Source organism: Tinamus guttatus, unplaced genomic scaffold (assembly GCF_059628265.1).
Source record: "Tinamus guttatus ecotype Peru unplaced genomic scaffold, ASM5962826v1 Tinamus_guttatus_pri_ptg000070l, whole genome shotgun sequence".
Lineage (NCBI taxonomy): Eukaryota > Metazoa > Chordata > Aves > Tinamiformes > Tinamidae > Tinamus > Tinamus guttatus.
The window spans coordinates 1,998,836-2,021,723 of record NW_028288604.1 but is presented as its reverse complement, the minus strand read 5'-3'; the positions used below and the strand labels follow the sequence as shown (position 1 = coordinate 2,021,723).

The 22,888-nt window shown below is 37.6% G+C and overlaps 1 protein-coding gene across 1 annotated transcript in view; it reads left to right on the top strand.

Moving 5' to 3' along the window:
• MDN1 (midasin AAA ATPase 1) overlaps window positions 1-22,888 on the top strand; it is an 87,962-nt gene that overhangs the window by 16,356 nt on the left and 48,718 nt on the right. The window contains exons 17-46 of the mRNA XM_088519776.1: window positions 588-732; window positions 1,176-1,272; window positions 2,597-2,710; window positions 3,367-3,514; window positions 3,715-3,825; window positions 4,614-4,765; window positions 5,292-5,470; window positions 5,858-6,066; window positions 6,575-6,721; window positions 7,523-7,664; window positions 7,799-7,933; window positions 8,010-8,148; window positions 8,792-8,930; window positions 9,025-9,155; window positions 10,584-10,728; window positions 11,807-11,936; window positions 12,743-12,976; window positions 13,649-13,846; window positions 15,087-15,295; window positions 15,920-16,042; window positions 17,048-17,245; window positions 17,336-17,443; window positions 18,285-18,473; window positions 18,788-18,877; window positions 19,002-19,262; window positions 19,407-19,662; window positions 20,346-20,505; window positions 20,786-20,902; window positions 21,916-22,124; window positions 22,658-22,803. Of these exons, the coding sequence (XP_088375902.1) occupies window positions 588-732; window positions 1,176-1,272; window positions 2,597-2,710; window positions 3,367-3,514; window positions 3,715-3,825; window positions 4,614-4,765; window positions 5,292-5,470; window positions 5,858-6,066; window positions 6,575-6,721; window positions 7,523-7,664; window positions 7,799-7,933; window positions 8,010-8,148; window positions 8,792-8,930; window positions 9,025-9,155; window positions 10,584-10,728; window positions 11,807-11,936; window positions 12,743-12,976; window positions 13,649-13,846; window positions 15,087-15,295; window positions 15,920-16,042; window positions 17,048-17,245; window positions 17,336-17,443; window positions 18,285-18,473; window positions 18,788-18,877; window positions 19,002-19,262; window positions 19,407-19,662; window positions 20,346-20,505; window positions 20,786-20,902; window positions 21,916-22,124; window positions 22,658-22,803 (4,761 nt within the window). The remainder of the gene's footprint in view (window positions 1-587; window positions 733-1,175; window positions 1,273-2,596; window positions 2,711-3,366; window positions 3,515-3,714; window positions 3,826-4,613; window positions 4,766-5,291; window positions 5,471-5,857; window positions 6,067-6,574; window positions 6,722-7,522; window positions 7,665-7,798; window positions 7,934-8,009; window positions 8,149-8,791; window positions 8,931-9,024; window positions 9,156-10,583; window positions 10,729-11,806; window positions 11,937-12,742; window positions 12,977-13,648; window positions 13,847-15,086; window positions 15,296-15,919; window positions 16,043-17,047; window positions 17,246-17,335; window positions 17,444-18,284; window positions 18,474-18,787; window positions 18,878-19,001; window positions 19,263-19,406; window positions 19,663-20,345; window positions 20,506-20,785; window positions 20,903-21,915; window positions 22,125-22,657; window positions 22,804-22,888) is intronic.

The window sequence follows — 22,888 nt, the reverse complement described above, 5'->3', positions numbered from 1 at the left end:
CGTGGTAACTTAAAGCTAAATAATAAAATTATGTCTGGTATGATTAAAAAAAAAATCATCCACCGTATGGCATGCCGTCTTCTCAAATATGAGATGAGAAAAGCCACCTTGGCCAATCTCCAGTAGAATAGGTGCTTGGCTAGGGGGTTGAGTGAAGTATTTAGTATTAACAATCTTCACTAAGAATCTCCAAGTGACTGTGAGTGACTCTGGCAGTGCTATGGATGAAGTTTGTGCACTACAGTGATAGGATATAATGGGCAAGCAGTACTTTGCACAAGTAAGGGAGATTTTCCTTGTAATTCTGTTGTGAGAACAAAGTAGATAACTCTTACAGATCTTGCAGAAGGTCTTGCAAGCTTGAATGTCTTGTGATAATGACAATTTAAAAAATTTTGACTTTTGTGACTTGCAAAATACTTGCAGTCATCAAAGGAGTAAAGTGCAACTGCTATTGGAGGATAAGATCTGGAATTGCCATTTGTCTAATAACACATAGACTTCATACAAATATTTCAAATATGTAGCTACTTTAGATGATATATCACTGCTTATGACATAACTTAAAAATTGATCTTGTTTTTTAGGGTACACTAGCACAAGCTGTTAAAAAAGGAGAGTGGATTTTATTGGATGAGATTAACTTGGCTGCAGCAGAGACTCTAGAGTGCTTAAGTGGTTTATTGGAAGGGTCTTCTGGGTCCTTGGTGTTACTAGACAGAGGAGACACAGGTACTATTTCTGTGCTTGTATATACTGTATTTTGCCATGCAATTTGTTGAATTTCCTATCCCATTTATCTCAAAAGCAATGAAGAGACACATTTCTTTGGGAGGAATGTGTGTAGAGGCGAGAGAATAAGACGTCCTTTTTACACTTACTACTTTCCATTCACCATAACTCTGCAGACTTTAGCTTTAATGTTAAAATATCGATCTGTACAGAAGTAAATGTCAAGGGTTCATTTGCTATGGCTATCATAAAGATGTAGGGTTACTTCTCCTAAATTATATGGGATAATTCTCTGGAAATTTATAACATTGGCATTAAAAAAAAAATAGTAGTGGAGCATTACAAAACTGGCTTAGAAGAGGAATCTGAAATGTATCTCACTTACAATAATACATGTCCTCAGTTTAGCTTTAATCTCTTTTCATGTTGTTCTTTTCCTTTAGAGCCTCTTGTACGTCACCCTGATTTTCGCTTGTTTGCATGTATGAATCCAGCTACAGACGTTGGGAAGAGAAATCTTCCTCCAGGAATAAGAAACAGGTGAAAAAAAAAAAAAAAAAAAAAACCTAAAGACTCTAACAAAATACTAAAAGTCAGTTTTCTTTTTTGAAGTTTAACTAGCTTTGTGAATTGATCTGGGGAAAAGGATAACTTGAAGTCTGAAGATATGTTTGAATTTGAATTGACTTCCTCTAAGTGGTGCTTCCTACATTATGGGGAAGGTCTTTTTTCATAAAATAGCAACAGGAAAATACTTCTGTGAAGTTGCTGAGCATAAAGGAATGGTCTAGCACAGAGTGTTACCACTGGGGAGAGGGGAGAATGATCATTGTTACAATTCAACTGTCATTGCCTGGGAAGGCCACTGCAGCAGTTTATGTTCCTGGTGGGTTTATCAGAGGCCAGTGTCTCTAACAGCCTCTTCCTTGGTAACTTGGCAGTGCTGATGATCCTTGCAAAGAGCTGTGTGTCCATCGTGACTTTGCCGGTCACTCGCAAAGTGATCTGCAGGCTGAAGCATGCCCAGTGTGCTGCTCCCAAAATATTTGGATATCAAACGACATGATACCCAAAATATTGGGGCTCATGCTGCAACCAGAGAGCTCTGGCAATACTACCCATTCATGGATGCAAAGGTCTTCTGTTGTCTTTGATGTGATTTTTCTCGTGAATGCCCGAAAACTGAATGTGTAGTCCCAGATTCTTAAGCACTGCGTAATCCTGCACATTCACTATGTGCAGCTAGTCATTTTCAGTTGTCCATCTTGACTCTTTTTCACTTGTTTTTGAAGTAATGTTTTATTGCTTTTGGCTCTACCGAGTTAATAGAGAAAGGAAGAAAGCAAGTGTAATGCAGAAGAAAGATGACTTGACTCCAGAGATCCTAGTTCTAGGTTTTATCTGTCAAAAGTATTTACATCTCTGAAGTCTGCAGACTGACACTGAACACCTGGATATTTGAGCATATCTAGACATGCAGTTCAACACAAGATTAGAAGGAGTTATGTTTCATAGGTGTTGACCTTTTAAAATATATAGTTTGTTATCGAGAGTCCACTTGAAAAGTGTTTTTGCTGTGTCAGTGCTCCAGCTTCACTCCGTATTATTTGGTATATGCATTACAAATTCTTTAAAGTTTTTGTTTAAAAAAAAATATAGTCCCATAGACATTATTTCAGTCTGCAAAGTTAATGCAGACAGATAAGATACTGCTAACAACTTTGTTCTTTTGAGCCTATGTATATGCAGTTTTACAGGTCAATAATCTGTTGCTTACATACTTTGAAATGTACATGAATAGTTTTAAACTTTTTTTTTTTCTGGTGTTATATTTAAATGTTATGGATTGATTTACTTCCTATAGGTTTACTGAGCTCTATATAGAAGAGCTGAGGAGTGAAGGAGACTTGCAGGTTCTTATCATGGATTATCTGAGAGGCCTGAATGTGAACAGAAATACGGTGCAAGGAATTGTGAAGTAAGTTGGTTAGGGTCTCTCTATACCTTAAATGGATATGTCACAAAAGCAAAGCAGGTAATGTCTGTGATTACACTATTTTTGCAAACACTATAAAGCTCCTTACACTGTAATTTGCACAACTTTAGGAAGTTGAAGACAGCCGATACCTGTCTTCATTTTGAACCTTTCTATGTTGTTGGGAGTATCTCAATCTCTCTTGAACTTTTTTTTCATTCAGAATTGATTTATTGGTGAAGCCAATTAAAAAACGTTGTTAAAACACCTTTCCCGTCTGAGAGACTTAAAGAGTTTGTCTTTTCAGATCATAACGATGAGCATTTCGCATCTTTATCAAACAACCTTTCTTCCTCCTAGAATAAGGCATGTTATCTCAGTGTATTTTGCATTCCTAGTTATTTAATGTATATCAACACTCTAAAAATATAATTTAAAATGATATGTTGCTTTGCTTTCACTGATAGCAATATTTGGCATGGCATTCACAACCTAGGGCCTTTTTAGAAGTGACAGTTGGACATAAGTATAAATGTTCATGGGTTGGGTTGAAATCTTTCGAGCAGTGCTCTGATCTTAAAGATGATTAGCTCTTCAGTAACAGCACCACGTAACGGCAGTTAGTTTCACATTTTCTTTTTTTTTTTTTTTTTTTTCAGCTTTTATTTATCGGTGAAAAAAGAAGCAGCAACAAAGCTGGTGGATGGGACTGGCCACAGACCTCACTATAGTCTACGGACACTTTGCAGAGCGCTGAGATTTGCAGCATCTAATCCATGTAGCAGCATCCCACGCTCGCTGTATGAGGTGATTGCCTGTATTGGAGGTTATTTCAATATGTGTATTCCCTGCTAAGTCTGAATTGGGTAAAATCCTGTCTTCTGAGTGCAATGCTAAATGGAAAGGATTCTTTAATCTCTGTGTGTGTGTGTATATATATATGTATATATACATATAAGCTATTTTTTTTAATTCACATAATTGTTGAAAATAACTATTCTTCTTAGGGCTTCAGTTTGAGTTTCCTGACGCAGCTTGACAGAGTTTCTCACCCAGTAGTTCAGAAGCTGATTTGCCAGCATATCGTGTCTGGCAACATCAAAAGCCTTCTCAAGCAGGTAGGTGACTAAGCCTGTATTGAGCTGTTCATTTTTCAGAGTTAAATGTGTTTTCAATTGTATTTTCTGCCTTTTTTTCTGCGTTATTCCTTATCAGAGTCATATCTTTCCTATATAAGTGCTTTTAAAAAAAGCAGTGCTGTTCTTTTTCAACTTTGTCTATGCATAAAAAGCCTGTATGTTAGCTGGTTTATTTATTAATTTGAAAAAATTTGTAAGAGTTGACTAATTACAGAATTATATAGATAGTTTAATGTAGTGACTCCAATTGTAAAAGCATGAGTGGGAAGTAAGAAGCTTTCACAGGCTTTTTATTTTTAGATCCCAAGTACAGAATATGTTGATATGAAGCAAGTGTCTATTCTTTGTCCCTTACAAGAAAGGGAGAATCTCACTAGTTCCGAGAACCCAAAATGCGTGGCTTGCTAGGCAGCTCGAGTGGGGAAGATAGTTGTAAGAAATGTGTGGATTTCCATCCAAAAAAGGAATAAAACATGTACAAAATTTTTTAAGTGAACTTTAAAATTTAGGAGTGAGGAAACCTTTTGGTCTTCATGTCTCTGGCAAAATTTCTTGCTTCATGACCTTGAAATAATCTGTTCAACCTTTTGTGGTCCTTTGCATTCTGTGACAACCAGAGAATGCTCCCTGCAGGAGTGCTCAAGGGGTGACTTAAAGTGATTAAGTGCTTCTTACAGAGTATGTTATGGTAGTGTAGCAATATTTGCCTTCATTAGAAAGTCAAAACTCTTTCCTGTAATCTGTTACTTCTGTTATTTCCTCCTCAGCAAATACCAAAACCTCAAGGGGGAAGGTTTATACATATTGAAGGATACTGGATTGCAGCTGGGGATAAAGAGCCTGCTGTAGATCAGAGTTATGTGCTAACCCCTTCCGTTAAGCTTAATCTGAAAGACATTGTAAGAGTGGTGTCTGCAGGGTATGTTCTTTGTTTGTTTGTTTTTGTTTTTCTTTTCCAATTAGAAAACTAAGTAAAATGAATTCATTTGGGCCTTAAGCATTGGTGTCCGTCTAGCTATTATTTTTTTTGTGCAAGTAGTGTCTGTTTTCTTTCTATTTTATTGTAATTTTTCATTATACCTTGATTTGAATTTGTATTTCTATTTATTTCTTCTCTCTTTTAAAAATTGGGTATAGCAGTAAAAAGTTTTAAATCTAGGGATTTGTGATTTGAATAATCTGTTCATTTAACACTACTGTGTAATAACTGCATGGGTAGCAGTTTGCATTTGGGGGCTAAGTTATTTATATTTCACAATTACTGTGTAATCTTAGATATGTCAATCAGAAAGCCATTAAATAATGATGTTTTGGAAATAGTTAATACATAAAAGTACCTGTGAAAACTTGAAATGATGATGTTATGCTTCATGTTGAATATGAGAAGGATCTATGACTGATGCTTCTAAGCACTTTTTTTTTTTTTTTTTTTCTTTTCCTTCTAGGACTCATCCAGTACTGATTCAAGGGGAGACCTCAGTTGGTAAAACCAGTTTAATTCGCTGGTTGGCTGCTGCTACTGGCAACCACTGTGTACGGATTAACAACCATGAACATACTGACATTCAGGAATATATTGGCTGTTACACGTCAGATGCTTCTGGGAAGCTGATATTTAAGGAAGGTGGGTGAGCATATTATGTTTACTTTAAATTTTTCTTCTTTAGTTTACTGTTTTTTTTTTTTTTCCTCTTCCCTTCCTAACTTGTCTTTATCAATGCAGAGACGTCCTTCTATAAAGTTAATCTTTGCCCTGCTGATTATAATGTAATTTTTATGAATTCCGTCAAATTCTTAAGGGATTCCTTGTCTTCTTTATAGCTTACTTTGTGTCTAGTAGGATAAAAAGATTTGACAGTTTAAACTTATTGTCACTTCACACTTTGGATGAGGTCTGTACAATGTGAAAATTGATTGATTGATTGCTAAGAGCTTTTTATTGCAATGTATGCTTCTGTGAAGTTTGTCAGATTTTAATGAGAACAATTTTTTTTTTTTCTCTCCCTTCAAGGCATCCTCATTGATGCCATGCGAAAGGGCTACTGGATTGTTCTCGATGAGTTGAATTTGGCTCCCACTGATGTTCTGGAGGCTCTCAATAGATTGCTGGATGATAATAGAGAGCTGTTCATTACTGAGACTCAGGAGGTCGTCAAAGCTCATCCTCGCTTCATGCTGTTTGCCACACAGAATCCGCCCGGACTCTATGGTGGCAGGAAGGTCGGTATAATCTCTTCCTTTGAGTAGCCCTGTCTGTGGGGAATGAATCTCTGTGGTACCTGGAGACGTGTTGGGAAAGCTTTCAGATACATAATGTAGACTTAATAGGAACCTGTTAAGCAGTAGAGAGAAGAGGTGCTTGTGCTGGTATTCAGTAGCTCAGCTGGGTGCTGTATTGTTGCTTAGTTCACAGATAACAAATTACTAATTAATTCTGAGTAGTGAAATTTAAGTGTTTACTGAATTGGAGCTTATGTGAGTTACAATTCACTTGCCATGTCTTAACAAGAGCTTTGTAGGAAAGACTTCTCTTAAATATTTAATATCCATTTTAAAGCTCTTGGAATCATCTAGTCTCTCTTACACGTTCTTTCTACCTTTATGTGTATACGCTAATTTGTACACCATGAGGCTAGCCATATTTCCTTTGGCTGTATAGGGAAAGATACATAACAAAAGTGATATTGAAGGAACAAGTTCCAACACTAACCCTGTTCTTATACTCTAGGTTTTGTCCAGAGCCTTCAGAAATCGCTTTGTGGAACTGCATTTTGATGAACTGCCAAGTGCTGAACTGGAAGCCATCCTGCACCAGCGATGCTCTTTGCCACCTTCTTACTGCACCAAACTGGTCAAAGTCATGTTGGATCTGCAGGTATGAGAGTCTTTCTTTTGTTGCAGAAAACCTTGCAGGCATAATTCAGCACTGAGAGAAGAAATCCATTTTGGGGTGGGGAAGCGTTGTGAACTCTCAGATGTCTGAAAGTCTTAACACAATTGATGGAATAGAACCCACCATTAAACATCACCTTAGGAAAAGTGATATCAGATTTGAGGGAAGGCCAGCAAAAAATCAGTGATTGAAGGCCTTGCGGTAAGAAGGGTAAAGGTGCAAAATACTTGGGTTTTTATTTAAGTAGCTTTTAAACATCATCCTTTGCTCTGGATTCAAAGAGCTATAATAGATTTGAGGCAGTCTTTGGGTCATGTTAGCTTACATTATTGGTAATTTTGAAGTGTTCTCATAACTCCTCTTCATTTAACAGACATTTAGTAAGTAGATAAAATACTACTGCATACTTGAAATTGCAACAGCACAAATAAGAATTTTTTCCTTACAGCTTTCTAAACCAAATGTAGTTAACTTTTTCACTGCATGGAGTAAAATGAAATTTAAAATTCTAACATACAGTTTTGGTGTGGAACATAATTTTGTTTGGATTTTTGTTTTACTCCAGGTAGCTATTTTTATTATTTTTTCCTTATTGTTGTCTATATTATTTTATTACAGGTACCTGTCAAATTACTTGCTTGTATGTAATTAAAGTTTGGCAATTGTGATTATTAGTCTTTTTGTTTTTTTGCTACAGTGATTTTGTGCAAATGAATGGTATTTTTAAGTGTTGAGACAGGTTCATGAAAAAGAATTAACTGTCACATCTTGTTCCCGTGGCAGTCTTACCGCAGAGGTTCAACAGTGTTTGCAGGGAAACATGGTTTCATCACCCTGCGGGATCTGTTTCGCTGGGCTGAAAGGTACAGACTGGCAGGGCAGGTGGAGAAACATTATGACTGGCTTCAGCACTTAGCCAATGATGGTGAGCCCTGCAACTTTGCCTCATTATTTATTTTTTTAAACTGTATCTAGAGAATTGCTTTTTAACACTTTTTTCAAGTATAAACTTTTTTTAACTGATTTCTTTTTAACTGATTTTTCTCTTCTGTATGATAGGTTTTATGCTTCTGGCAGGCAGAGTCAGGAAACAGGAGGAGGTTGATGTTATTCAGAGTGTTCTTGAAAAACACTTCAAGAAAAAACTTCATCCCCAGACGCTCTTCTCAGAGGAAAGCGTCAGAAAGCTGCTGGGTGAGTTTCCTGAAAGGACCGTGTTGGTAGCTCTCTAGATAGTGCTGAAGCTGACAAGTTGCTTTATGTTGTGCAGCCAAGTCTTCCACGCAGATGTCGGTGATGGACAGAGATTTTAACCACATTGTCTGGACCCAGGGGATGAGGAGGCTTGCCGTTCTGGTGGGAAGAGCCTTGGAGTTCGGTGAACCAGTCCTCCTGGTGGGAGACACAGGGTAAGCTTGCTCTTTATGGTTCAGCTCGTTACAGTTGTGTAGCAATCCTTTGGCCAGGCACACACTGATTGAGTGGGCTTCAGGGCTTCTCTGATTTAGGATCTTGTAGGCCTCTCATGGCAGACTTGTAGTTGCTGTTTTTCACGGCTTGTAACCGTGGAGAAGGAATTATATCTCTCTGTCACAAACAAATAGCGAGAGAGAAAGGTTTAATGGTAGGTGGGGGTGGAACCACAAGGGAAAAGTAAAATTAAGGGAGATCTCTAGTTACTTGGCAGTTTATTCCATCAGATGTGGGCATGATTCAGATGTGCCATATCTCCAGCTTAACAAAAAGTTTGATTAGTTCAGCAGCTGTGCAGGCATGCTGAAATAAGTTTGCTTTTGAACCTTCAAACATCAATCAATGCAGATTTGGATTTAATGTAATTAAAGGCATCTTGTGCAAGTTAGCAACACTTGTTAAGCCAAAAGTGGCTTCCTTTTTCATATATTTCCTTCTGCTCCCTTTCCTTGAAATAAATTTGCATGCTAAAGCCCTTGCCTTGTAGATCTTTAAAGTGTGAATCCTATCCAAAGTGAATGGTGGTATTTTTTCACTGTTTTTTGTTATTCTTTCTCTTTCAATTTATTCACTTTCCAGGTGTGGTAAAACTACCATTTGTCAAATCTTTGCAGCATTAGCAAATCAGAAATTGTACTCAGTAAACTGCCACTTGCACATGGAGACTTCAGATTTTTTGGGAGGCCTGCGACCAGTGAGACAACGGTCAAAAGACCAGGTTTGTCTCATCAGAAGTACTTGATAGTATGACCAAAGGATGAAAAAGCAGCAATTACTCTAATACCTTTTCACTTTCTTTTATCCTTTTATAGGAGGAATCTGATGTTTCTAGACTCTTCGAATGGTGTGATGGACCCCTTGTTTTAGCAATGAAGCAGGAGGGTTTTTTTCTCCTTGATGAGATTTCTTTAGCTGATGACTCTGTTCTAGAGAGACTTAACAGGTATGTCGTAAGTGTGTTCAGTGTCAACTTTGAGGTTATTCATCATAAAACATTAGTGGGGTAAAGTTAGCTTTTTTTAGGTATGTTTGCTTTCTGCTCTGGTGACCTGCTCTTCCTGTCGTTCTTGCTAAAAGAAAAAATGACTAAACTCTGGGCTCATTCATGGTTCAGCTTTAGTGCCAAAACAAATGTCTTGTTTTGCGCGAGGTGCTAGTTGTAGTCACAATAATTCTTTGACAATTTTTAGGTTTCAAAATTCTAATAACAATTATATGTGGTGAAAGATAGTAAGGTAAAGCAAAATGAAATTGCCTCATTTTGTCTAAATCTTGATGCCTTTAACATACTTGGAAAAACAAAACAATACTTTGAAAAGTAGATCTGTGTATATTTGCTCGATGTGTTGATACACATCAATGAGAAGATGAGAGGATTCCCTTTAGTCAGGGGTATTAGCAGTTGAATAAATAAATTAATAACATGACTTTTTTTTTAAATTTAAACAGTATATAAAAACAGTTTACAGGGTATCAAAATGAAAAATAAAAGCCTCAAGTAGAATATACAATTCACCATCTTCAGTACTGATTTTTTCACCCCGTGAAATCTTGGAAAAAGAAATGCCTTGTCAGATACCAGAAACAGAATCTAATTACTTTTTTATTTATTTTTTTATTTTTTTTAAACTAAACATTACACTTCAATATTTGGTTTTATGCCTCATGAGTCTTTTCCATTGCCCATTATATTGATGAACTATTGAAACCATTTTTCCCATAATATTAAAACTCTCTGTTCCAAGCTGGTGGGGTTTTTGTTTTTGTTTTGTTTTGTTTTTTGCTTGTTTGATTATGCCATTGTAGCTATTATTCTTTCATGAAGCTCCATCGACTTCATTGTTTTTCTAGTGATATTAAACAGTGTCTTTTTAAACTGGTAACAGGTTAAACTTTTACACATCTCTAGTGTATGATGAAGTAATAAAAATAAAACTAATGCAAAGCTAATAAAAATACTTAATAGGATGCTCCTCAGATGTACAGTGTCAGCCTGAGGACTGATTTGTTGTGCAGATTCCTGTTGCAAGCTGCTATGAACATAACCTTTCCCATTACTTTTCTAAAAAGAGAGCTGAAATGTGTGCCCCAACTAGTTAAGGTTTGCTTGGCAGATGTTTGAACTGAGCCTTAATGACAAAGTTGACTTGAATTTTCTTCTGAACAAAACTGGAATCGGTCTCATTTAGGAAGGATGAGCAGAATTCACTATTCTTTTTAAGAAATAATACAAATTCTGGGGCAGCGAAACTTGTTCAAGAGCAATTCATGCCTTTTTTCTTTTTTTCCATTTTGTAAGTGGCCTTTTGAAGCATGAAATGAAATTTAAATACATAATTTATGTGTGTTTTTTCTTAATCCTTCTCCTTAGTGTTCTTGAAGCTGAAAAAACTTTGGTACTTGCTGAAAAAGGTGGTCAAGAGGATGAGGATAATGAAGTAGAAATACTGGTTGCAGGAAAGAAATTTCGCATCTTAGCAACCATGAACCCAGGCGGGGATTTTGGGAAAAAAGAGGTAAATACCAAAGCCCCTGGTGAAAAACAGTTCACATCTCTGCTGTTTTTACACATTTAGTGAGTAGAGGTGCAGTACTAAAATGTATCATATCAGTTCTGGCATCCACTGCTTCCTAACAGAAGTCTGCCTCATAGTCTTAGAGGAGGGTTAGTGTGTGTCTATTTTCCATCCTTTCACTGTGCTGTCATTGTCCTAATTTTAAGTTAATACTCAGCAGAATATCAGAAAAAATCATGCCTCTGGACACCTTACGTAGACTTGAGATGCAGAACACTTCAGGTATAGGAAATATGGCTCGTAAAGGAGGAAACTCCAGCTCTAGCATCTGAGTCTGGATGGAGTAGTATGAAGTTGCCTTAGCAGTTCATTCTCCATAATACTGTTCAGAAAGTGACAGCCAGAAGTCATCTTGTCATTCTTGGTGAATATAAGCATGACATCCTTTTCTAAACTGAAAACTCAGTTTCTAAAGTTCTGCTTCAAGTTTTTTAAAAGACAAGTGGAAAAAAAAAACCTTTAAGGGATGCTTGGGCTTGGACTGATGAGAGGTATAAGCCTTTTTTAGTCTGCAAGATCATGGGCATTCATTTAAAAATGTTTTTTATTACACAAAACTCACTGTAGAGACCTGTGTTTTAGGGAGATGTATTTTGGCATTGCATTTGTGCTGATTTTGCTTCACTAATTCAGCCAGAGTAAAAGGAGTTACAGAAAGGGGACGTAACTGAAGGCAAATTTCTGTGCAATAGCTTCCGCTTGAAAGCAAAGGGACAAGGCAGGTTACGTAGCCGTTATTTGATAGGTGATATCCTAGAATGAAATGAGGCTCTGGTGCTTGCAAACCAGCTTAGTTTTTTCCCATATTCTTTTGTTCAGCTGTTTCTTCTCTTGATACTACTTGTGGAAATCTTAATCTGCATTTTCCTTAAAAATTTCATTATAAACTGTCAAAATTGGGAGGAAAGGTCTGGTTTGTTTGCTTTGTAACCACAATGTATGTGAGCAATATGCAAGGTTAACTGAAAGGTTAAGTAATGTTTGAAATGAATTGCTATGTTGTTCGTTTTGTCCACAGCTTTCTCCTGCACTGCGTAACAGATTTACAGAGATATGGTGCCCACAGAGCAATGGTCGTGGTGATTTAATACAGATTGTAAAACACAATCTTCATCCAGGATTGTCTCTGGGTGGAATAAGACATCAAGGTGGGTATTTCTCTCTTTGAATTGTGAACACCCTAAGGAGAAAAACAATTGACTGTTAAATTTTCCTTAATATTTGAACTCTAAGGACAAATACAACATACATTTGTCCTCTGCTCTTGCCTTATTAGTTTATATTATATAACTAGCCAGCAGTAAGACCAAGGCAGGATTCATACCCCCAGCCAGGTAGTCAAATTTTCCTCAGCTCTTTAATGCCCAGTCTTAGTTCCACCGCTAATTTCTGTTGTGGCAGCAGCTTTGTTGTTAGTATTAATCACTTGACTCAGTCTTGATGTTTGAATTTAAAAGGTTCTACAATTCCAATAAAGGTACAGACCTCCTTCCTCACTCTTCAGTTATCCTGTCAGGCTATAGAGTATCCATCCACCCCCGTTCAGGCACTACTGCTTCTTTATGTGCTGCTTCAGCTTGTATCTTGCTTAGCTAAAGGGAGTTTTTATTTGTGTGGAAAGGAAAATTAGAGGCAGAGATATGTGTAAACAAGTTGTGGCTCAGGTGACAATGTGCTTTGTGATGGGAAAGTATTTCTCTTTTTCCCTTCCTGTTCCTGCATGGAAAACTTCACTGTCACTTGGAAGCTAGAATTTCTCCTATTCAGTGTCAGTTTTATACTAATAGTTTTGAGGGATGATGCTTCTCTGAAGAATATATTAATTTAGCCATTGTATTTTTTTTCTTCTCCATCCATTACAATGATGCTTATTCTACAACAGTGTATTAGATATGACTGATAAAATTCATTTTTTAATTCATTAATTTTGAATTTTATTTGTTTATGTTTTCAGGGGCAGACATTGCGGAGCTCATGATGGACTTCATAGAATGGCTCGCTAACCAAGAGTTTGGCCGCCAGTGTATCCTCAGCGTGCGAGATGTCCTGTCATGGGTTCACTTCATGAACGTCATGGCAGAGAATGAGGAGTCACGTTCTGCCATGCAGCGCAGTCGTCTTCACGTTTCTCCAGTCATGTCTTTTATCCATGCTGCGTGTTTGGTATACATTGATGGAATAGGATCAGGTACATATTCAGTGCTCATTTGACAGACGAAAAAGAGAGGTATATATTTGTGTTTCTTTTATATGCATAGAACATACATTGAAAATTTACACGGAATACAGACAGATACTTTGGAGCAGTGTGAAAGGCTTATGGGAGATTTTTTTCCTTCCACTTAACAGCAACTTGTAATTTACATGCTTTTGTTTTTCTGCTTTGGTAGCAAGAGTTCGAATAATGCAGCAAACTTAAGTAAATTTCACGTTGTAATAATATTATAAGGCTGAACACACAAATTAAGAAAGATTGTGGTTTTCAGTCCAGTCTTCTGAGCTGATATATTAAGATATGGTACTTAATTACATGATCACATACTGTCCTTTCTGCACACCTGAAGTCAGCATGTGTGTATGCTAACATGTGCAAAGCTAGGAATGTATCTTAGCGTGTCTGGCCACTGGCTCTGCTGACCAGTAGGAGGCTTGGGAAGAGGAGAAAAGTGAGTAAGAAGTGCAAGGATAGAATTCTTGGGAGCCAGGAACAGGAGTCAGTGTGATAGATCCCTGTGTAAATATCAGCCTGGAACAGAATACTGCACAAAATTGCTGTTTGTGGAAACAGTTCTGGTTTTTAGTCACAGAATGAACATGTCTAGCTATGGTTAGGAAGCACACTTAACTTCCTTAATTACAGGTACAACATCCTCCTCTGCTGATACTGCTTTATCAGCTCGTGAAAAATGCCTGACATTCTTGTGTGAGAAAATGGGCCAGTTCCTTGAGCTAACTGACTATCAGAAGAACCAGCTAAAGATTTATGACAGAACAAATGAGAGAGAATTTGTGTGGATGGACAACTTCATGGGAATCCACCCATTTTTTATTCCTAGAGGTAGGAGACTGTGTGGGGGAATGGGTGGATACTTATTTTCTGTTTTTAATTTGTAATAATTCTGTTATTCGCTAGATCTAGGTAAAATGTCTAAACTATTAGAGACTAATTTATAATTTGCTCTAGAGCCTAGAGCTCCTAGGTGGGGTGTTCATTGCAATTCATGTTACCTTTATTAAGAAAGCTAGTTTCTTACAAACATATGTGTTATTTGTTTATTTTGATGACTGCAGATGACTGACTAGTAGCCTAATCTTAGGAGACTTTTGGTGAAATTAAGGTTCTTCAATTTTGAGCTGTAGTTTTCTCTCACTTTACATGGTCAGAATATCTGTTAAATTTAGTTAAAAGTTAGAGCTCATTTCAGCTCTTGCTGAAGCATGGCAAGCAGGAATCATGGATGCAGTGCTAAATACAACAGAGTCTAATACCCTGCCTTGCTGTAGTCTCTCAAAGGTTCCCAGTGGTTTTTGTAGTCTCTTTATCTCTGACAATTTTTTATTGCAATTGGAGCTATCCAAATATTGCTTTCCGCCTTTAAAATATATTGAAGGAACCAAAAAGTGAAAGGAGTTAGACTGTGAACTTTCTAATTCATCTATTTCAAAGTCATCCTTGATTCTAGTTCTAATTCATGTAATTAATTTTCTGTATCAGAGAAGTATACAGAGCATGTTCCTGCTGCTTCATTCATCATCATTTTTTGAACAGTTTTGTCGTCATGGATTGCTTTTAGCTACACACAAAGCTGCACAAGGTTAAGCTTTTCATGAATTGCTTAGTTTCCCTTTGGGAAATTAGATCACAAAAAGAAGGTCAATATGTTGTTGTGTAACATGTCTGAATTGTATCCTTGAAGGCCAGATTTCCAGAAGCCACTTTGGGTTTTGTAACCCCATGTATTTGAAGAGAATTGTGGTTTTCCAGTGACAGATCTCTAGTCTGGCTTATGAACGCTTTACATGTAGTTTAAATTTTACACTAGAATCTGTTGCATAATCATATGCTTTTTGCAAATTTAGTCATGAGTGCAGATTGACCGAGCCACAAATGTCTTTCAAATAGAGAGTACGTACCTGATCTCTAAAACAGGGTATAGCTTGATCTCCATCACTGTGGTGCTGTTGTAGTGAGCTCGGCAGGTACAGACTGGATAACCCCTTTCAGAAGGGTCTTGTTAGCAGCCCCGCTATTACATTTTTGGTTGAATTGTGTCCGGTTTGCTTTTCCCTTCTTCCAGGCCCTGTTCCGCAGAGGAGCAGCGTTACAGACTACGCTCTAAACGCAGGGACCACCGCGGTGAACGCCCAGCGGCTGCTAAGAGCCCTGCAGCTTTCCAGGCCTGTTCTGTTGGAGGGGTCGCCAGGCGTGGGCAAGACCAGTCTAGTTGCTGCCCTGGCAAAGGCCTCGGGAAACTGTCTCGTTCGAATCAACCTGTCTGAGCAAACGGTAGAACAAAATATTATCCTTGTCATTTCATGTTTGAGGGAGAGAAGACAGGGCTTTTTTTTTTTTTAAGGTTTTTTTTTTTTTTTTCCCCCTAACATAAAAGCACAATTTTTGTTTGTTTGATAAAGAAAAAAAAAATCTTTGGCACTGTGTCTGAGATGCCAGTTGCTTCCTCCTTGGTCTCAAAATAAAGCTAAGTGGGAAGGAGAAACAGAGCAGCAAGTTTTTGTGAGAGAGGAGTGCCAATTTCCAGATTTTTAGGGTATTTTCAAGTGAAGACATGCATGATTTTCTACTCTGTTTCCTTGGCTTTTGCAAAGTTACTTGAAAGCAACTTTAAGGCTTCCTAGGTTTTGGGGGATGTGTTGTTTTATTTGGTTCTTTGTTGCTGTACACAGTAGCTCATTACTGGAGTTGCTATTGTGAAAAAGCTTTTAGCATCATGAAACTACTGCTTTGTTTTGGTTTGCTTCTTTTTAATATTTACATTTTAACTGTATTCAAAAGAGAGGAGGAAAATATGAGGTTATGAAAATGTGAAGTTAACAAAGGTTGTTCATTAATTTTCACATATTTTTACACAGAAGTATTATTTATTTATTTATTTATTCCCTGCTTCCAAAGGATGTCACAGACTTGTTTGGGACAGATTTGCCTGTTGAAGGTGGGAAGGGAGGAGAATTTGCATGGCGTGATGGACCTCTACTAGCAGCATTAAAGGCTGGACACTGGATTGTATTAGATGAGGTAAATTCAAAATTTCAGCACAGGTAAAATGGAATGTTTTGAAAGCAAAAGTGCCAAATTAGCATGTAAAATAAATACTCTCAAGAACTTGTGGCAGAACTTAATTTTGCTCAACTTTAGTTATCTGGTTCTAGGTGCCCGGTTGAAGTCAATCCTTCAATTTATAGGGAGGCGAACCTTCTTCTGGAAGTCCCTTTGTCCATTCCTGCGTTATATAGGGAGTGCAAAAGATTAGGTTGCACTAAATCTCGGACTTTGGAAAACAAAACAAGATGTGGATCCCAGTTACCGCAGTAAACCAATCTGTGATTTATACGGAAAGTTTTCTGGGAAGGGAATCAACATAAGTTTTGGGATATATTCTTGTGGATATCATTTCACTGAAATAAAAGTAATTTTGCTGGAGCTGGTTTTGGGTAAGGGTTTCATCAAGGTCACTAAGAGTTCTAGTTTAAACTACACTTTCACCAGAGGTTTTTTGGTGTACCAAAGTAGTAAATGCTTTCAACCACATACAGATAGAGAAATCATTTCCTTATGGCAGCACGTGTGTTAATTACTGATGAGTACAAAATCTTAAATTCTTTACCTGTTGGTACACCCTTTTCCTTGTTCCGAAAAATATCACTTTAGGCAACCATGATATTTGAGTAACCCAGTCTGCCTTAAAACAAACAAACAAAAAAATCATTTTGGCTGAATGTCACAAATGTATGAAAATAAGTCAAGAAGAAACATGTTGAGGCTGCAGGTTTTACAGTGAAGAAGTGTTTTGTTATCTTGGTAAGAGCACACTAGAAATAGTAAGCACAAACAAGGGAAAATCTTAGTCATAGCTTTGCTGCTCCAGTAAAAGAACCATCTAGTGAAGGTAATAACATATAACAACAGTGGGACAGCAAGGAAATTGAATTTTACCTTTTATATATCCCAGCTTAATAAACTAGAAATGATGAGAAAAGTATATTAATGAACCACAACATGCTATCTTCTTTCTTTTCCCAGTTAAATCTGGCTTCTCAGTCTGTATTAGAAGGACTAAATGCGTGCTTTGACCACAGAGCAGAGATTTACGTTCCTGAACTGGGGATGAGTTTTCATGTACAGCACAAGAAGACAAAGATTTTTGGATGCCAGAATCCATACAGACAAGGAGGTGGAAGAAAGGGTCTGCCCAAGTCCTTTCTTAACAGATTTACCCAGGCAAGCTTGCTTGTTTGGTTGAAGCTACATCATCATCCTGTTTTGTGGTTTTCTGACTTATCAAAACACGCTGTTTCCTTGATTCTATAGGTGTATGTTGATCCACTGTCAGCTGCAGATATGGAATTTATTGGGAATACTCTGTTTCCTGCTATTGATAAAAATATTATTGCTAAAATGGTTGCTTTCAATAACAAGGTAAACATGCTTTCACTTCTTTTGCATAGAAGTAGGCATAATGCAATATGATTAAAACCTAGTGTGTTATTTCCTGTGACTTTGAGAAACATGTGGATGGAAAAGACAAATGGACATATATGCAGAAAAAGAGAGCATCATTAAATGCCATCTGAAGGCATTTATTGCTATAATCACCCTCAGAATTACTCTGGAGGGACATTATTTTTCATAAAAGATGACAATTAAAAAAATACTTATTTTTCATAAAAGTTGAGGGGAGGAGTTTTGTTTCTTTAAAACTTATTTCTATGGAAATTTTGAAACCCTGGAGAAATGAATTGAGAAAATGTTTTTCAATAAATACAAATTATTCTTCAAGCACTAACAAAAGGAACTCTATTTTAACAAGAACTGAAATGTGTATTTTTGTTTCTGGTCTTGATTTCTTATTTGCTGTTTACTGTGAGAAGCTGTTAGAATAATGGAGCCAAGTGAAAGCTGCATCTGGCCTTTTCAGAGTTAGAAGTTTTTAAGGTTGCAGAATGTACTTCCAGAACACAGACAGTAGTAAAAGGAAAGTCTTTTCTAGCAAGATCTGTCTATGGCAAAGGATTCAGGGATGCTCAGAGCCAAAATTGTGTAAATATAAAAAAAATTTCAACAGAGAGTAGGTGAGGCAAACAGAATCGAACTCTAGCTTTTCAGAAGGTGTAAGGAGCTAATATACCCTCCTCTTTCTAGTGTCTTCTGTGTCTTGCTGGCAGTGCCAAAGGCAGAGGTTTAGTTGGAATTTTAATATGTTTGAAGGCCAGTATGGGGATGGAGTAAGATGTTTCTTGAATTGTTATTTTTTTCCCAGATTGACAGAGAGGTAATGGTTGAAAAAAAGTGGGGACAGAAAGGAGGACCCTGGGAGTTCAACTTGCGTGATCTTTTCCGCTGGTGCCAGCTTATGCTTGTTGACCAGTCACCAGGATGCTATGATCCAGGCCAGCATGTGTTTTTGGTGTATGGAGAAAGAATGAGAACCAAGGATGACAAAGAAAAGGTGAGCTGTGGGTTCTCATTCCTTGCTCTTTAAGCAGTCAGGAAATTTCTATAGAAATCCAAATGTAAATTTGAAGGTACCCTGATACTCACTCATAGATGTTAGCTCTTAGAGAGGAAAAAAATTGACACACATGAGAATAAATATATACACACACACCCATATATATATATATATATATATATATATGGGTGTGTGTGCGCCTGCGTATGTGTATACACACACACCTTTTCTGATCAAATGTTAGAAGTAAGGCTTTAGAACAATGGATAGCTTGGACTGATAAATTCCTTTTGCCCTTTCAACTATTTTAGGTTGTATCTACCTTTAGAGACATTTTTGGCCAGGAGGCTGACGTATATATAGGAACCAGAATGTTTCACATCACTCCATATAATGTTCAGGTAAGCTGTTGAGCTGGTGTTTTCGGTGGGGAGAGAGAGAAGGGAGGTGACTTCTGCTTTTACATCTGAGCTCCATTTTCCTCTCTCTCAGCGTACTTACCTGTTGTGGGTTCATCCCTTCTAGGTTGGCTATTCAGTTCTTTCTCGTGGCAACTACATCCCTCGTCCAGGCAGAAATCTCTCACTCCTGCATCACTCACTGCAGTCCCTTGAGGCCATAATGAAATGTGTGCACATGAGCTGGATGGTAATCCTAGTGGGCCCTGCAGCTGTTGGCAAGACCAGTCTCGTGGAGCTGCTGGCACATCTGACCGGCCATCGACTTAAAATCATGGCGATGAACAGTGCGATGGATACCACTGAACTGCTGGGAGGATTTGAACAGGTAAATACAGTTTAGGTAATAAGGGAGTATTTCTTGTTCCTACTGAGCAGTGACCAGTCCACTGTGATCTTAGCTTTTAATCAAATGGAACCATAGGCAAGATGGTCTTCTGGATGAGCTGACCCCCTAATGGCATGTTTGCAGGTTGATATCACTAGACCGTGGCAGTGCCTGTTGGAAAAGGTGGAGAATTCTGTGAGCACGCTGGTGAGGGACAGCCTGCTCCTGGCAGAAATTTGCGCCGATGATGCGGAACTTGTGCTGCGTGCTTGGAGCAATTTCATCCTGAACTACAAACCCAAGCTCAGTTCAGTTACAGCTGAACTAGTGAGCAAACTGGAGGGAATACTTGTACTTATCCAGCGACTAAACAACAAAATAAATTCTTACTCAAAGGCAGGTATGTATCGTGGGTATTTGAAATAGGGCTATATGTTGCTCTGAAGAAAATAAGAAATGGCTATGAATCTGCAGTGAAATTTTCTGTTTCTATTTTGTAGGCTGTTTTTTTGTTTGTTTGTTTGTTTTTAACCAGTATTGGTACCTCATGATGCTTGTGTAAGACAGCTGAGCTTCTGAAGAAGTTACATTAATGATGTTTCTTCAGTTTTATTTTTTGAGCAGTTATACTTGATGGTGATCAATAGTCCACACTGTACAGAACTGCCAAACATATGAAGCAGTCCACTTCCTATTTGGTATTCCTAAGAAAGGGAGTTTAGATATTTTTCTCTTACATTTGGTCTCTGAAAGATTAAAGAGATCAGCTTTACAAATTTCAGCAGGCTAATGTACATTACATGTCGTGATAAATACAATATTAATATCCCACAGCCTTTATATAATTGGAGGAAGGAATGGAGAGAAATGTCTGTCTAGTTCATGCTTCTGTGTATTGGCAAAACCCCCGGGTCACTATGCAAGAAGTTGCCCACAGACAAAATCCAGAGTTAGAGTTACAGAGTAACCTCTGCTATTTTGATCCCTCTCCAAAACAGAAACTATTAGTAAAATAGTTTGCGCACACACACATGAAGTTACCTCAGTTATGTTAATCTTGATGTGAGTTATGCTCTCTATCAGAATTTGCTCGCCTGGTAGAAGAGTTTCGACGTTTCAAACTGCAGCAGGTCCAGACTACAGACCGTAACAGCCATGGCACTTTTGAGTGGGTGGATGGGATGTTAGTTCAAGCCCTGCAGTCTGGAGACTGGCTTTTGATGGACAACGTTAACTTCTGCAAGTAAGAGATTAAAGTGACCTTTTTTTACTAAATAAATTAGGGAGTTTAAAAGATTTATTTGGCCTTTTCATGAACAGTTTAAAACTGGACATTCTTCATTTGATAACAATGCATACTTTCTCTACCTTAAATAGTATCTTTCTTCTTAAAACAGTTTAGTAGACCATAGTTTCATTTTGTTATATGGTTTAATTAGCTTTTTCACGTTTTGCTTATGGTTGGTACCATTTTGATTTCATACAAGTGGTAACTTTGGTATTTTTTTTTCCCCCCAATATAGTCCTTCTGTGCTGGACCGCTTGAATGCTTTACTTGAACCAGGAGGTGTTCTTACCATGAGTGAGAGAGGTGTGATAGATGGCACAACTCCTACAATAGCTCCTCATCCAAATTTCAGGTGCTTTGCTTTCCTGCCATTTATTAGAGAGATAGATATTTTATATTTGTATGTGTGCAAATACACACTGAATATCTGTCATGTTTAGAAAAATAATGTCAGCAGTGAGCCAGGCTTTTGGTATTTAAAATGCTGTTTGGTTTCCTGTGCACTGAAGTAGTGCTATCTGGTAAGGAAGTAGATGGCATTTGGTTTAGTGCCTAAGAGCCTTGGCTTTATGTGCCCATTCCAGCACACATTCCAGTCCAGAAAACTTGTAACAGTGTCATTCTGTCTTGAATCTTCATTTATAATCTAGGCTTTCAGTACTTCAGTATCTCACTGCAGTGGAGTAGAGGATATATACTGTAAACTTGCTGAGATACTCAGATATTCTGGTGATGAAAGGCAGCATGTGAACACACAGATGTTTTATTCCTGCTTTTTCCATCCCACTTCCAAATTTCATTTGTGCAGTGAGACAAATTAAAAGTGATGTTCTGCAGTCTGACTTTAATGATCTGTATTATCTCAGACTTGATGTAGTCTCTGTGGGAGATGAGAAGAACATGCAAAGTATTCTACATAATTGCTGCCACTTTTTTTTTTTGTGTTTATGCAATAAATGTAGGAGTTGATGTGCTCTGGTTCTTCTGAATTAGAGACAAACTTCCTGCTTTTCAGAACCTGTTTTCAATGCATTATGTCTCAATTTGTTTTCCTTGTTTTTTTTTTTAGAGTAACTCCTGAGTAGTATTTAGTACTTAAATGTTGGATGCTTTGTGTTTTATTTAACACATAGATTTTATTAACAAATAGATTTGATTTAAGTATAGATTTATCTGAAGCTGTTGCTAAGACTTCTAGAGGCCTTCGCTATAAAAAAGGGACTCAGAAGTGTAGGTTTAACTTTTATGCTTTTAATGTTTTTTATGAAGATGGGTTTATTTTCTATAGCATTCCTGGAAGGACAGATTTGGTGGCTCCAGATGATAGTTTAAAGATCTAAGTAATGTCTTATGAATATTTGACAGGCTTTTCCTTTCCATGGATCCTATTCATGGGGAAATATCCAGAGCCATGCGGAATCGGGGGATTGAAATTTACATTCCTGGGGAGACGGATGGGAATATACTGGACAATGTGGATGTGAAGCTGCTGCTGCATGGTGTGGGGCTGGTGGGAGACAGCGTCTGTGCCGCGCTCCTGGCGGTGCATTCTGAAACTAGGGAGGCGATACCAGGTAAGAAAAGCTTGCTCAGTACTGTGGTAACAACAGTTTGGGTGCATTACATATATTTGCATTAATCTTTTAATATTAAAGCGTTATTATCCTATTGTTATGTGCAGCTATAAAGTCATCCAAGTATAATGAAGTTTTATCTTCTTTCATGAAATAGACCCAAAAACCCAGTGAAAATCAGCCAGGTGTAAAGCTTGCACAAGGCCAGGTCTTGGCTCAATGTACAGGGGTGTGTTTTTGTTTTGTTGTTGAACAATTTTACACTTAAAGAAGACCTGGGAGACTAAAGACATGAATTTCATTCATCTCTGCTGCTTTATGATGTTCTGATGTTTTCAGGCAGTCACGAGCTGTTTTAAAATCTTGTTAGATTTTCTTATTAACCTTGAAGCACCTATTTAAATCTAAAGAGCCAGTATGTTTCATTCTATTCAGATATTCCAGAGCTGCAAAAGTGATGTTTGTCTTCAGAGAGTAAAAGTGGTGATGTTTACTAAATATTCATATCAACCTAAATACTGCATCTCTTTCAGGTTCTGTGTCATCTTTGTCACCTTTGCTTCATGCTGCTGCGTTAATTGTGCAGCAGCTACAAAGAGGCCTTGGATTAGTGAAGTCGTTTTACAGAGCCTGTTGGGAAGTTTATGGCCGCTCACAACAATTACAAATTAATCAGAAGGTAAAGGTTCTGAATTTGGAAGGTCTTTTTACGTATTCTAAATACGCAGAAAGTACCAATTCAGAGAGTTAGTGTTTGAGATCCT